Source organism: Crassostrea angulata, chromosome 1 (assembly GCF_025612915.1).
Source record: "Crassostrea angulata isolate pt1a10 chromosome 1, ASM2561291v2, whole genome shotgun sequence".
Taxonomy (NCBI): Eukaryota; Metazoa; Mollusca; class Bivalvia; order Ostreida; family Ostreidae; genus Magallana; species Magallana angulata.
The window spans coordinates 34,502,385-34,517,901 of NC_069111.1; the positions used below are offsets into that span (position 1 = coordinate 34,502,385).

The following is a 15,517-nucleotide window of genomic DNA, read 5'->3' on the forward strand; positions in this document are numbered from 1 at the left end:
TTTTTACCACAATGATACCACAAGGATCTACAATGAACCGGCTGTTATTAATTTCCACGCTTCAGCTTGATTATATCTTTATCTCCTAAAATGGTGAAATATCATGCATCGGCCTGCAATATTTCAAGTGTCTCAACCAAATACTAATCAAGCAGCATGTATGCGCGGATCCAGGAGAGGTCCGAGGGATATTGCAGTTTTTCGGAGTCTGGGACCTCCCGACACCCCCTCTAGATCCGTGCATGCACAGTAGTATCCTTATTGTTCATGTTGTTCGTATCACTCTACGCGATGATGACCCTCAAAGGCCTCCGTAGGTTTTTGATGATTGTTGAATGAGAAGATGTTACACATTATTTTTATACAGTATCGCTTACCTTCTAGAAATTAAAAAAAATATGTATATCCTTTCATGACCTTTATTTTCATTTTATCAATATATTGTTCAACAAGATGATGAAGTTGAAATCTCACTTCCGCGAGATTTTGACGCCATTACAGTCGATGAACGACGGAGGAGGAGGGGACTAGAAAATGGTATTGTTTTTGTTTATCTTACTTAGTAAATGCAGTATTTCGTCACCTAACACATATCTACCTTTCAAAATAGTGTATTTGGAATCTTTGTTGCACATGATATGTGTATACAATTCAACTTTACAGTGGTGGGTGGTTTGCCAAGCAAAAAGTTAATCACATGACAGAAAATAATAAAGAATCAATATAGCTTATCATATGTAATATTTATGCAAATTATTTGCAATTTATAGAACAATAAATCAAAACTTCACCTGTAAAGGAATTGGTTGGAAGTGATAGTATGATATTAGATCTGATAATAGCAATAATTTCACCAGCTCGAATTTCCTCGGATGTTATTAATTATCTGAGGTTGTAATATTACACTGTTCTCTTATAAATTATGTGACACTTTTATTAATGCATTGAAATAAATACAATTTTGGAAGTGATTTTTAGTAATTTGATGCCAACCAAGTTCATACCCCTGTGAACTTTTCAACCATGCTGTTTATGATTTTATATATTTACGTTTGAAGAAATCAAACCGTTTAGAATTATTATAGTCTGTCCCAAGATATTCATGCAGCACATTTGGATGATTTTTTAAAAAAATACACATACCTTTGAAAGAAGTGCAATTGCAATAGTAAAAAGGGATAATTTCCAAGATAATTTCACTGACACATTATCAACTGTCACTCAGAAAAATTCACATGAACGAAAACAGATTACTTACGGAGATTTATAATGGGGAATGTTTACATCTTCACTCCATTCGGAATACACTCAGAATACATCGCGCAATTTTTCAACGTTATCATCCGGGCTTGCTGCAATACAAAATCTCTGTAGACATCACATTTTTTAGCATTGTATTGAAACCTGATAAGCTAACAGGGGCGTTTCGACTGAGAAATCTTGGAAATTTTTTATACTTTTGAATGAACATCGTTTGAAGCCTGAGGTATTTATAAATATCGAGCAATTAAGCAAAATGCGAATCCAAGACTATAAAATAAATGTATTTTTATGCTTACAATAATGCAACAGTTAAGTGATAAGGGCGTGCGGTTGAAATTAAAAAAGTTCACACAGAATTGAATGTTATCACTATTATAGTATAGGTTCATATTGGTGTACATTTAGGCAACCTTATCTCATACTGGTATTTTGATAAACTGCAAAAGGGGTTTTTGATGAGCTAAACTAAGCTATTTCTTACAGCTGTTTAAACGTTTATAGAGCTAAGTTGTACAGCTATATCTAGAGATTTTGCTGTTACTTTTTTGTGATGATTATAAATCATATTTTCAGAGTTTTTTTGGATTCGGCCCGAGTGCCGACATTGAAATTGTGCTAGATGGTCAAGATAGTAGAAAAACTGCTGAAATAAAAACAGAAGATGGGAAAAAAGAAAAACATCTTCTGTACTACGATGGAGAAACTGTGGCTGGAAAGGTAATTGTGCTTTTATATCTTTCAAAACTTTCATTTATTAATTTATAAATGGGTTTTCTAAAGGGAAAACTGGTTATTAAAATGGTGAAATTGACAAATGAGTGGCAGGGCAGGCACTGCCAAAAGGGTAACCCTATTGTCAGATAACTCCTACTACAGTTTTCAAGATAGGAAGTTGTTGTTTTGCAGATCAATTGTACCTATATAATTAGAGCTGTGCATATTACTTTATGCCTTCTGAAGTTCAATCTTTTGTTATGTCTCACTGTTTTGTGTCCTTGATTACCTTATAAACTATAATCATGTACATAATTTAGATGATAATTTTTAAAATTTGAATAATTTTAGATCTACTATGTATCATTAAGATGGAAAAAAAATCAAATCCAAGCATTTGTTGTTTTTAGAGAACTTTATATACTATTGCCTTGAAAACAAGTGCAATTTAGAATTGATTCCATCTACTAATCAAAAAAAAACACCAAAAAAACATCATTTTGTGAATTATTTTTCAGGTGAATGTTACAATGAAAAAAGCTGGCAGTAAAATGGAGCATCAGGGCATCAAAATAGAGTTTATAGGACAGATAGGTAAACTTTTTCATTTTAGTTTCTTTTCTTCTGTAAAGGAAGTGCTTTGTTCGTCAGTACGACATGACTGTTTGATGTTTTCAAAGACAAATAGTACTCTTCCCTTATAAAACAAAAATATTTTTTTTCAGAACTATACTATGACAGAGGAAATCACCATGAGTTTACCTCCCTTGTCAAAGAACTTGCTCGGCCAGGGGAGATCACTGGAAACACAAGCTATGGGTTTGAGTTTCAACAGGTTGAGAAGCCGTACGAGTCATACACGGGTGCCAATGTGAGGTTACGGTAAGTTGTTTATAGACTTGATGGATTGATGCTATGGGGTCAGATTGATTGAAAATAAGAGATGTCATATCTATGAATATATTTACAGAATTGAAAACAAATTTTATTTTAGATTTAGATATCTGTATTAAGTTTGGTGTTCCATTGTTGCATCAAGTTGTTGAATGATAATAGCATGTTGTAATTTAATTTTTAAAGGACAATGTCATTTGAGCAACAATGCATTATAAATTCTATTATTAGAAAGATATTCAATTTTCATAGAGAATCAATTGATATTTTTTCATCTTTATCCTTTGTTTATTATGGTATTTTTTCATTAACAGGTACTTCTTACGAGTGACTATAGTGAAACGTTTGTCTGACTCTGTCAAAGAACAGGACATTATTGTGCACACATTATCACAGTACCCAGAAATGAACAGCAGCATAAAAATGGAGGTCGGCATAGAAGACTGTCTACATATAGAATTTGAATATAATAAATCCAAGTAAGTGACAACTTTTGTGATAGTCATCAAAAACGGAAATAAATATTCACAATAAGTTGTTGGAAAATTTCATTTATCTTAAAACAATACAATGTATTGTCAACATTATTTTGAGTAACATAAAACCATATTAAAAATGAAAATAAAAAAAAGAGGTTTTTTTTCTAATATGTTCCATCAATATATGTTTGTTGTACATAAAACTTTGTAAGCTTTAATTTTGATGTACACTGTTTCACAACTCATGTTAGATAAGATGTTTCAATGTTTTCCATCTTTTGAATTTGAACAATAAGGTGTCAAAAATATCATCTTATAAAACATGTGAAGTTGAAAAACTACTTGACCCATAAGCTTTTCTTCATGTACTTACTTGCAACCCTGCCAAAAATCTGTGATAAAATGTGATTTATTCAATCATTACCAAATAATGCCAAGAAATATTTTCTCTTCATGCACATTTGAGGTACCATTTAAAGGATGTAATTGTTGGGAAAATATATTTTCTGCTGGTTCGCATAAAAATTCGTTACATGGAACTGGCAATAGTGAGGCGAGAAACCACAGGAGCAGGTGATCCTTTATGTGAACGCTCTACAAGCCTTATTGACAACGTTCGTACTCTGATAGCAAATCTAACAGTTTTGTTGGAAGAGATGTGTACCACATTAATAATGCCCTCCAAATTCTCCACTATCCTCCTAAAATAATCTTTGAATATTAGCTTCACCTTTTTTTCCACGGCTTTTAAAATCCTCAAGTTGAAGAAAATCTTACTTTGAATTCAATTTTCAAAACTAGACTGATTTGCTATCGGAAGTTCAAAGTGCTTGCCTGTATACACTGGGTTATGCCAAATGTATCTACATGTCGTGATTTTTGATTTCCTATTACTTGTACATTTAAAGTTCTGTTGATGGTTGGCATATTGCAATGGTTGGTGCTTTTTCGAGTGTTTGATCGCATTTTATATTTTGTTACAAATTTTTTTCATTGGATAAAATTCATGCTTGTGTTGTCTATCCCTCAATGATGTTTGGCCACTCTGAAATTCAGTAAAAAGGGCATCAGAAAGATGTGAGATGCTTGTTTCATAATTTTAAGAGGAGTGTAGTGAATAATAATTAAAATACATAATAAATTCATTCACGATTGGTATCTTTTTACTTGAGGGACAAACAACTTGATAATGAATTTTTAGATTTGATTTTGAAATCTTGCTTTTGTTTATGTTGAGTTTTGACGGATTTATTTACACAGGTACCACTTGAAGGATGTTATTGTTGGAAAGATATACTTCTTATTAGTACGAATTAAAATCAAGCATATGGAAATTCAAATTATCAAGCGAGAGAGCACAGGAACAGGTATTTGTTCTCACTACAGAACGCAATCAGCATTTATGTTCTTTCTCAAGTTCCTCTTCAAATTAAATAGAATTTTCATAAAATATTTTTGTCATAACTGTTCAAGAAACTGCATGATTTTTCTTGTTACTGTTTAGGAGGTACATGTACATGTAATTCTGTTTTGAAGTCATCAACGGTTTAAGTAGTTGTATTCCTAAAAACAGTGAGAAATATGTAAAATTCATAATACATACCGGTAGGTCATATTGAGAGGCATGTGTGCATTTTCAGATGTCAAATGATACGTTCTTTTGAAATATTTTTTCAATTTCATAAATATTGAATAAAAAAAAAATTAGGCGGGAGACTGCTATTTTCGTTATATAAAAGTGAAATACATGACAAGATTTGGACCTACATTTATAAACCAAGAAGAAAAGTGAATTGAAATTTACTGTTGCATGTAAATCTATAAGCAAGAAGGAAAAAAAACTTGGACAATTAATATATGGTTTTTGTTATTTTGAAAGAAGCTGTCATTCAATTGAGATTTATGCAAACTTAAAAAAAAAATAATAAATTCAATCCTCTATTTTCATAAAATGAAATTAATAAACGATTGTGGAAAAATAAAATAATAATCTGTGAGAATGTTAAATGCTCATATTTCAGAATTGCTTTTATTTAATTTCATTTGTTTCTTTTAAGAAAAATATTTTTTGTTTTGTGCAAGTTTTATTAAAGGCATGGTAGGCACATTGTACATAGATTTATATACATGTATCTTTACATTAAGTCTCATCAAAATAAATTGTCTATCAGTATTACTTGAAGTAAAGCATTATATGGAAAGAAAGATTAAAGAAACATATAATTTCTCTTTTCAAATCAAATTCAGGATATGAAAAAATAAGTTTGATTATAAAAATGTATTTGCTTTCTTCAGGTCCCAATACTTATAATGAAAATGAAACAATAGCAAAATATGAAATAATGGATGGAGCCCCAGTTAGAGGTATTCTCTCTCTCTCTCTCTCTCTCTCTCTCTCTCTCTCTCTCTCTCTCTCTCTCTCTCTCATGTGTTACATGCTTGTTTTCCTTTAATGTACTTATGGATTATTCAAATTTCAATAATAAATGAAGATTAAAAATACCCCCTACTGCTGGTAAAATGTGCTCACTCTTATGATTTGAATATGATATAACATCTCATGTAGGCGAATCAATACCAATCCGCTTATTTCTGAGTGGATATGAGCTGACACCAACAATGAGGGATATAAACAAAAAGTTCTCAGTCAGATACTATCTCAACTTGGTCCTGGTGGATGAAGAGGAGAGACGATATTTCAAACAACAGGTGAGGATCATCTACAAATAACAGTTGCTCCCTTTTCTTCCTGGATGTCAAGGATAATCAAGAAAAAAAATGATCAAAATCAAATGTTTTTATATTTAGTTTATAGTTTTTTCTTTGGTTTTAAAAACTTGAAAATGACAATATGCGTGAAAACATTTCAAGGTAGAATTATGACTAGCATTTTTTTCTTCCGAGTCTTTGCCTATATTTGCCATTTTTAGACCATGCATTGATTTGCTCTGTTGTTAAAGCTGACACAAAGAAGGTTTTGTGTACCTGACTTAACCTGTTATTATGTCTTTGGTCATTAATCAATAAAGGCACCATGTCATCTTATAACCAACTTACTAATTACTAAGGAAAGACTGATAGAATAATTATTATCAATAGTGCATGAACTTGAATATCATTACCTTTTAAGCTGTATAGGATAATAGTTTTTATCTGGATAAGTACAAGTACATTATATCCCTTTTTCTTCAGGAAATAACGATTTTCCGGCGGGCGGACAAAGCCCGGCGAGCGGCTGTTGCTGGAGAGAAGCGACAGACGCACCACTCAATGCAACATCACAAGGAAGCGGCACCACCGCCATCCCTCAAACCGTCAGAAGACAACTCGGACAGCCAATGATGGCGCCACCCGCCACATCCTATCATTCCCTGGTCACAGGGGCTTCGTGATTACCATTGCAACATTTGTAAATTCACTATGTGTTTGAACAACATTAGCTTCCACACATCTAGATTTTGTCTTTTGGCTGTATTAGTGCTACTAGTGCTGAGTTTAACAAAGATTAGTGGGTGTTTTTATTTTGAGTACTTTAATAGCAATTTGAAACCAGATGCTTGTTTAAAGACAAATTTATGTGGTAATTTGTGAATTCTAAATGCAATTTAACAGAAAAGTTCAAAATCTTACCAAATTGTGTGTTCTTTTGACTTACAGAAAGTACTAATTTTTAATAGACAGGGCGTGTTGTTTACATGATTTAACAGTTTTTTCTTTTGATCAATTTTAACACACTGTGCTTAAAATGTAGCATTTTTTTTTTTTGCAATTTCCAGAAAATTAATACATGTACTATATTGCATTATAAGTTGTGAATACAAGAGCCTTTTGCTTCACTAGTCTTTCTTAACCTTTAGCATGGAAATCCATTTAAAGAGTAAATGTTTGAAAGTTAAACAAGTACTAAGATATTAAAATACTGCTCAGACTCAGTGTGTTGGAAGTTTTCTCCTCCTTGCTGTGCTGTGTGGAAATTTGTGTACAAATGTAAATAGAAGTTACATATAAATGACATTACGTGGACAAGAAGAGTCTACAGAACCGTGCAATGTGGAGTGATAACACTGTGATCCCCAGGGCTACTACTCCAGGATACTGTGTTAGTACTTTTGTGTATCTTATAGCATATATGAAAGTTTTACATCTCTCCTCGAAGAGTTTTATCATAAGAAACATTTTTTGGTCATTTTACTGCATGCTTGTTAGAATTATGATGCATATAAGTTCTAATATTAAATCAAACAGACATATTAAGATTGAAAATTGTGTTTGTTAATGTATTGAAAAGGGTTTCTGTTGGATTTTTTTTTCCTGTTTACAGTGATGAAATTTAAGGGCATGAGAGATGCAAAAATCATGTCCATTTTCATGAAATCCTTAGGGTTACAAATGTATTTAAGTAAGTTGTAGCATTCATGCTAAATTGTTATCGTAGCTACCATTCCAAAATCATTTAAACAATGTTGTTTCTTTGCACTAAAGGAAACATTAATGTATAGATTAGTAAGCAAAAAAAATATCATGCTTGTGCTAGATGTTTTTTGTGTCTGTCTAAATCTCTGTTATGCGTTGTAAGTTCTTTTAAGTGATTGTAGATTAAGTTTCGAGTGTGAATGTGAGCAAATTGAAAGTGTGTCTGCGAGTCAAAGGGTGAAAGATTGTATTTAATGTATTTATGAATAATAAAAATTATGTTACACTTACATTTCATACTCCAGTATGGTATGTACAATGATATATATATTATATCTATGTTCTACAACAAGGTCATTTGTACTGACAAGGATTCTCACCTTTAAAGGTAGATTAAAAAGGGGACCATTTATTCTTAAACTTTACCAAACCACTTTCAAATATAAGTTTCCGTTTTTTCTTTCTTACTACCCACTTACATGTAACATTGTCTGCATTTTAAGAAAAGAGCCGTAGTTTGCAATTAAACAAGTATTGATTTATTTTACTACATTTTATGTGAATTATGCACGATTTCTGCTTTAAAATATAAAAAAGTTATGACTAAACATGTATACTGCCATGTTTTGGAAGTACACAGGGTCTATTTGAAACCAAGTCTAGACAAAAAGAATGACTTGATCTGTACAATGTTCAACATAGATCAGTTTTAGCAGTCAATGTCTGCTCATCTTGTTAGCAATTCCTTGTCCTGTTTTCCCCCATACAATTCAAAATAAAATTTTTAATACACTAGTTTCCTCTGTCTCTTGTTTTTCCATCATTTGTAAAGGAATGCTCTCAGACTTGTAATGTTTACAGATTCATACATCTACATATAACTGTACTGTTAATTATCTATTGCCAGTGGTTAACCAGGGTCTAGGTCACTATTACAGCTTATCTCTGGTCACAGATAGAGGGACTCAGGGACTGCATTTGACATACTTTTCTCGTTTGACTGACGCTGAATTAATGCAATAATAAGACAATTTCACATGTGTTTGCACTTTAAGTAAAAAAAAAAGTCGGCCGTGAAAAATGAAACAAACCATCAACGACTTATATATACAGTCATGTGTTTAATAATGTATATCTTTATTTCTTATATTCAGTACAGTCAAAGCTACATATCCATGTAAAATACATGTATATACAGATAGCTGCATTAAATGATAAATTGTAGATAACTTGGGTACGATTATGTACATGAGAAAAAAATGGTTACTTGTGAAACATGCAGTCAACATAATATATGTACATGTACAATTTATTCTCTACCATCCTGTAAAAAGAAACTGTAGCGTTTCAGGTAGATTTGCTTGTGTGACTTTTGCATTTATTGACTGGCAGACTTTCATATAGCCCTCAGTCAACTCCCGGAATTTGGTGAACATGTCAATGATTTGACAAAAGCGTCGTCTCGTGTTCGTCTGGTGCCGTGAATCTAAAGCATGGAACAGTGTAGTTATCATGTCCTCTTGAATTTCTTCCACGCGGCCAGGATTCGAAAGCGTGTCTCTATCTGCAAGGAGAGATCTCAATATTTATCATGTTTACAGACACACAGTGTTAAAGAACGCTTGATTGTCTTTTTGGAACTTTGATGTCTTGTATTACGATAGTATATGCACTTAAACGAAGAAGAAATAGATTTTTCGTGTATTCATTTTAACAATAAAATGTTTTCTTTGGTGATTCATTCGGGATATGAAGGTAGCGACATTGCGGAAAAAATACATACCCCGCGTTAGCGGGTTATGTAAATTTTTTCTGCAATGATCGCTACCTTCATAACCCGCATGAATCAGCAAAGAAAGCATTTTATTGTTTATATTATGTAACATCTTTCTTTTAACTAATTGATATATCGATTAAGAAAAGTAATTAAAGTTAACTATAAATTACTGTTTATGTACATTAGTACTTTAGCTAAAAGAAACAGCCAAACCGTCTCCTGTGAGACTTTGAGTCTGACACCATCATGATTATTTTGTGCAGTCCGTGATGTTTCTTAGGTCTGTAAGTTTGGACCAATCGATAAACAGGGAGTGTCGATATCCGTCCTGTCAGTTTCAGCCGCTGTAGATTTTGACCAATCGATAAACGGGGTGTGTAGATTTTAGTCTGGCTGTTTCTATAGAGCTATGAATTAACTATAAGTTTCCGCAAGAAATAGAGGGAATAAAACTTGGTAGATGTAAATATATGGCTGTTAATAAAATAATTTTTCATCCATTTTACCAAAAAAGGCTCAAAACAATTTTTGAAAACAATGAAAAACACCAAATTCAAAGAGGAATGCCTGAACATGACCATCATTGAAACACTGAAAACCATGTATATGAACATAGACAAAATCTATTGGTTGGTTTAAATTATATTTCATACTTCTACCAATTTCGTTGTATATCTCTTTGTCTAATGCCTTAATGGTCTTAATATGGAGGTTACAAACTTTAAATATTAAGATAAAAGACACTCTAAAGATGTTTAATGATACCAGACACCACATATATATTTGGTCCATAGACACACAAAAGTACCAGATCATTCATCAAACAGAAACCCAAGAAGTTCAGGCATTTCCTGCTTGATCAGATTGTCTTTACAAATCGTCTTGAACTGTCTGAAGTAATTTTCTGTCAGGCTTCTCAGACCTGTCAACATGCTAATAATTCGTGAAAAGGCAACCATGAATTCTTCTCCGTGGTGATCTTCCAGTAGGTAGTAGAGCATGCGCACCAAGTTATCCTGAATTTGCTCGAGGAATGATGGCTGCTCTAACCTACAGCGGTCTGTAAATGGAGGATAAACAAGGAAGAAGTGTGAGAGTGAGAGAGAGGTTTCAGCCCTGGACATGAAAACTAAAGCTAGTGCAAAGATCATGAGGAAGAAAAAATGACTTGTTTTGATGACTTTATTGATGACCTTGATGCCTCAGGATTTTTTTTGAAACTGAGTAAAATGAGGAAAATTCTGTATATTTTTTTTTATCCATTCTCTAATTAAAGCTTGATTTTGTGATGGTATTGTATACTGTGGGATGTCCTGTACTGTGTTGCCTATCTGAATGATAACGTGAGTGTAAAGCAAACATTTAAGCTGAGGCGGGAAGAAGGGAGAAAAGCAGGAGAAACGAGAAATCCATTCTTACCCCTAAAAGTTAATGCCACAGCTAGCGTCACGGCGAGTTCTTTATTAGTAAGTTCCAGCTTCCTTATGGTTCGAGAAAATTCGAGCCATGACTTCATCATTTCCCGAGGTACGTATATACAAGCCTCGTTCAGGTGGAAGACCTCCCCAGAGTAGGTTTGTAGCATTTCAAGGTCAGGGTTAAGGGACCGATACTCCAAAAGCATAAAGAACTCAAATCTAGAGGCTGAAAACAAAACGAATCACTAGCCATACACATATATTTACAGACGAATGAAATTTAATATTTCGCGCTTTTTTGACTACTGATGTACCAATGAAATTGCCGTATTTTTTACATTCGATCGCTATTCGTACCTTTCAGTAGCTTTGCTTGATCTTGGGAGGGAAGATCCGAGAAACAAGGAATTGCATGGGAAAAGTTTACGTATTTCTTGATCATATTATCTAAGGTTCCTTTGTTGAATTGTAAATGTTGCTTTCTTCCATCCACATCAATCTGTGTCTTCTCATAAATTGCGTTGTACTCTTCAGGGGACAAAGCGTTCAATGGACCAAACACTTCGGACTTCATATAGTATTTGTCCTATAATACAAATTCAAAGTTTTGGTCCCATTTGATGCAATTAATTTCATCGATATATTAAGAAATATATGATTATGCTCATACAGCTATTGACAAAGGCGAATCACCATCTTACACCTTTGGTGTTCAGTCATGTTTATTTTCTTTTGTCTTATTTCACACTTTTGAGGTAACAATGCATGCGTTATTTTGTGTTCGTGATAGCAAGAACTGACATTAGACTTCCAATAGCTGTAGCAAATCCCATATATGAAAGAATTGGTTCTTCCTTCTGTGTATCGTTCTGATCGATCGACAATAGCGATGGATATGAAAAGGTGTTATTGTTGACATAGGCTATTCCTTTTTTCTGAAATGCTTGCTGCAACCATACATGTATGAACCACCAAAGAGAACATGACATTGTTAAAATAATACTCACGTGTCCTTCTTTTAGTATGGCATATATTTCATCATCTGTAAACTGACTAGAATGCGGCAGCATGTCATTTAATGCCTCTGCTAAGTTGTCGATGACGTCATCATATAAATCTACTTGAGCCTCTATTTCTGGTGACGTTTTAGGAGGAGGGTTAGTGTCCAATAAAAGCATGTTTACGGCGCTGGACATTTCAGCGTCCTCGCTTAGAAAACAGTCCGGATTGAGGAGATCAGTGAGTTCGTCCGATACACTGTGCAAGGGGAAACTAGAAAAATCTAACAAGCGGTCTGCCAAAGATCGCTCGTCTGATATATCGGACAGCGCTTGTTGTCTGTTGCAGTCTGGAGAAATCGGAATCTGCATACAGGACATTGACTCTTCAAGTAAAACCGCTGTGGTCTTCTCGGCGTTTTTCCGAGAAACGGCAGCACTGACTATATCAAAGGTCTGTTGTTCGAAATGCGATTCTGGGTTTTGCAAACGCTTGACTTCCATGATGGCTCTTGTTCTTTCTGTAAGCGTGTATCTACCCTGTCGAATACCTACACACAGAATACAAGAAAGGACGCATGATAAATTCAATATGTAATACTATTTATTTTTTGGTCAATATGCAAATGAGTATAATTAATTTTCCTGCAATTAACTAGTATTCACACTTATGTTTGAGTTTTATAGAAAGGAAGTTGAATAACCTTCTTTTGACATTCCTAGATCAAGACACTTCATCATTCGACAAGCGGAACAGTTGCCCCTATGACGATTTGTTATTGCGCAATTTCCGCCGTGATTACACTTGTAGGGTTCCTTTCGTAGCAGATATCGCCTAAAGAAACCCTGCAAAGAAACACACATTAAGTATCATTCATACCCAATCAAAGTATTGAAATTTCTTAATGTGTTACAAGTAGATAACGAAAAGTTTTTTAAAAATATGCTCTTATTTTTCATGCTTATTGCAAACAGATGTGTTGTGATTTTTTTTACTTGTACCAAAGTGTTTGGCGCCACCCAAATACAACCGAAAATGGACCATTTGCATTTATTATAAATTACATCCATTGCCAGTGTTTGTGAATGGTTACGAATACCGGTCAATGCCGGTCATTGACCTTTCAAACTACTACTAAAACACATGTAGAATGAAGAAATACCTTGCACGCTTCGCAGCTGTTAACACCATAGTGGATCCCTGACGCCTTCCCTCCACAGATCCGGCACGGAGGAAGCTGAAGAGGGACACCCTTGGGTACATACGGGTACTCAGGCTTTTTCTTCTTTGGTTGGCTGTAGGACTGTTCTTGGAGCCCTGTGTCGAAGTCGAAGTCCGTCCCGACGCTCATGTCTCTTTTACTCATGGTAACGGTCTGTGAATGAAGTGCATGCTTAGGGAAAGTTTTTTTTTTTAATTCACATTTTAACGTACAGTTTCTTGTAAACGCATATCGTACACGCGGAATTATATAAGGATAGATTTCTTGTCATTCAGTGACACTATCATTGAATACCTGGTTGTCAGAGATAACGGACTAGCCACTGCTCGTAAGCGTGTAGAAAGGGGGGGCTTTATTATCTGCTTAGTTCTACCTATCTTACATGTTACAAGTCCAAGTAGGCTGAATTCTCTAGCTAAATATTGATTGATAAATCAAGCATGTCGGATAAAGTGAAACATGTGTCATGTTAGATCATTAATCTAACTTTTTTAAAGGTAAAGGAAGCAAACATGCATACATGCATTTATTATGTTTAGTTGCAAGCTATGAAAAATTCTTTGCTTAATTATTATTTTTATTTTGGCCGAAATATAATACAAGCACATAAGAAAACACATTACTAAACGGTAATAGTTCACAAATACATTAAAATATATGCAACAAATAAAACAATTTTAAGGGTTTTATATGCAAAGATTCCGAGTATGCAATTTCATTTTGACTGCAACGTGGATGTCAAAACACATTAAAATGCTGTATCATTTTAACACAGTAATGGAAATAAGTATTCACACAGATAACATGTAGAATTCTTACTTAATTTCGTTCCACATATATTCACATATTAATGAAGAACATTATACATTACATGCATCAAAAACTGAAGTTTTTTAAATGCATGACGTGCATTTCTTAATAAAATAATAAATACTTGCAGCAAATGATCCGTTTCATTAACTGAAATATATTCAGGGAGAAGGCTAAGAAATGAGAAACAAGTTGGCACATTTTATGAACTTTGTACCTTAAGCAGGTGGATATTTAGAACAGTGTCACCGGTGTTCAAAAATAAATAATTTTAAATGTTTCACTACAATGCAAAATTTTTAATTAAAAACTATGAAATTGACACCAACTTACCTGCCCGGGCTCTAGTAGGTAAATATCCCTTGCCCCAGGTTTTTACCCCTGCAGCAGTCGGTCTACCTGACCCAGATAAATGGGTCTCAAGATAATCACTCGTGTTTATTCACGGAGAGACAACTACTTCGCTAGATCATGCATTATCACGGGCATGTTAAACACTTCATTCATAGACACTACCTACATGTACAGAAACGTTTAAAATGGTTTCTAGTTTTGGAGGAGAAATATTGGCTGCATCAACTGAGACTGCATTAACTGACATTTCATTTATTTTTAAGAAGTAAAATGGTCGATTTCTAGCTTAACCTTTCAAGGATGATACTTGGCCAACTAATTCATCTCCGTGTTTGCCTTGTTTTATCATTGTATTAATCTTGATTATGTGGGGGTACTAATTAAGTTCAGAATGGCTGTCTTGTGTTTGACAACACAAGCATTAGACGTCAACGAAAGCAGAAGTTTTCTTTAGCATCGAAAGCCCGTGACATGGATAAATTAACTAAGCTGTGTTTCATATCTACATCGTAATTTTAAAAATCAAAGAAACCCAAGCAGAAATCTGAAAAATCATAATGTGAAAAAAACCCCGATAGTGCAAGTTTCTTTATTGTGTACAAAATTTTACATCAGTTTTGCTAAAGTTCATCTAAGCCTCATGTTTTAGAACAACAATTCTTTTAATATCATCAGCCAAAGCCATGTAACGGACCCTCCGTGTAATGTCTATGCATTACCATATTACAAGAGAACGGATAATTTTTTACACTTTTAAATTTAAAAATCCAAAGATAAAGATAAAACTATTTATATTGTCACCTACTTAAGTTTACCTTTACTTATATCTTCAACTCATGAAGGTCAAAGTCTATCAGAGAATACGAAAACTAGTATATCTATAAAATACGTAAATCTTGTGGTTTACATTTGTGTTCATGATATTATTATTTAGATTTTGATGAAACGATTTTATTTTTCATGCATATTTGTATAGAACTAAACTGAAAGCATCTTCATTTCATAGAATTAATCGTTCGGGGCTCTTTTAAAAGTTACTTAAGTATTAGAAAAAAAATATTTTTGAGCTGACTGCTACTATGGATATGAAAGACTCAACCATAATTTAAGAAGTTCTTCAGTTATTTTTATTCATACCATTAACGTACGCCATGTGCACCTCATTTGCATTTGA

General features: G+C 33.6%; 2 protein-coding genes across 4 annotated transcripts; one reads left to right on the forward strand and one right to left on the reverse strand.

Moving 5' to 3' along the window:
* Positions 1-386: 386 nt before the first annotated feature.
* LOC128179298 (vacuolar protein sorting-associated protein 26B-like) lies at positions 387-8,558 on the forward strand. 2 transcript variants are annotated; one of them, XM_052846701.1, is made up of 9 exons: positions 387-537; positions 1,837-1,980; positions 2,496-2,571; positions 2,703-2,859; positions 3,186-3,350; positions 3,817-3,923; positions 5,646-5,714; positions 5,917-6,059; positions 6,543-8,558. In XM_052846701.1, the coding sequence occupies exons 1-9, from the start codon at positions 535-537 to the stop codon at positions 6,690-6,692; spliced, it is 1,014 nt and encodes a 337-aa protein (XP_052702661.1). In that variant the 5' UTR covers positions 387-534; the 3' UTR covers positions 6,693-8,558. The 2 variants fall into 2 exon arrangements, with proteins under 2 accessions (XP_052702661.1, XP_052702654.1); XM_052846694.1 differs by lacking the exon at positions 3,817-3,923 and adding an exon at positions 4,611-4,717.
* A 294-nt stretch (positions 8,559-8,852) lies between these two features.
* LOC128179284 (nuclear receptor ROR-beta-like) lies at positions 8,853-14,490 on the reverse strand. Of its 2 annotated transcripts, XM_052846675.1 has the most exons (8): positions 14,323-14,490; positions 13,120-13,332; positions 12,661-12,802; positions 11,966-12,507; positions 11,316-11,544; positions 10,960-11,184; positions 10,349-10,600; positions 9,188-9,327 (listed from the first exon to the last, which is right to left on the reverse strand). In XM_052846675.1, exons 2-7 carry the CDS (start codon positions 13,321-13,323, stop codon positions 10,353-10,355), a joined length of 1,590 nt encoding a protein of 529 aa, XP_052702635.1. In that variant the 5' UTR covers positions 13,324-13,332; positions 14,323-14,490; the 3' UTR covers positions 9,188-9,327; positions 10,349-10,352. The 2 variants fall into 2 exon arrangements, with proteins under 2 accessions (XP_052702640.1, XP_052702635.1); XM_052846680.1 differs by lacking the exon at positions 10,349-10,600 and having other exon boundaries at positions 8,853-9,327; positions 14,323-14,471.
* Positions 14,491-15,517: the final 1,027 nt, after the last annotated feature.

Excerpts from the sequence above, each read along its gene's own strand:
- LOC128179298 (XM_052846701.1), top strand. Across the intron at positions 5,715-5,916 it reads GGATGGAGCCCCAGTTAGAG|GCGAATCAATACCAATCCGC; the intron begins GTATTCTCTCTC and ends CATCTCATGTAG. Across the intron at positions 6,060-6,542 it reads GACGATATTTCAAACAACAG|GAAATAACGATTTTCCGGCG; the intron begins GTGAGGATCATC and ends CTTTTTCTTCAG.
- LOC128179284 (XM_052846680.1), bottom strand. The coding sequence starts at position 13,323 with ATGAGTAAAAGAGACATGAGCGTCGGGACGGACTTCGACTTCGACACA. Across the intron at positions 12,803-13,119 it reads ACAGCTGCGAAGCGTGCAAG|GGTTTCTTTAGGCGATATCT; the intron begins GTATTTCTTCAT and ends GTTTCTTTGCAG. Across the intron at positions 11,545-11,965 it reads CCATACTAAAAGAAGGACAC|GACAAATACTATATGAAGTC; the intron begins GTGAGTATTATT and ends TTTGTATTATAG.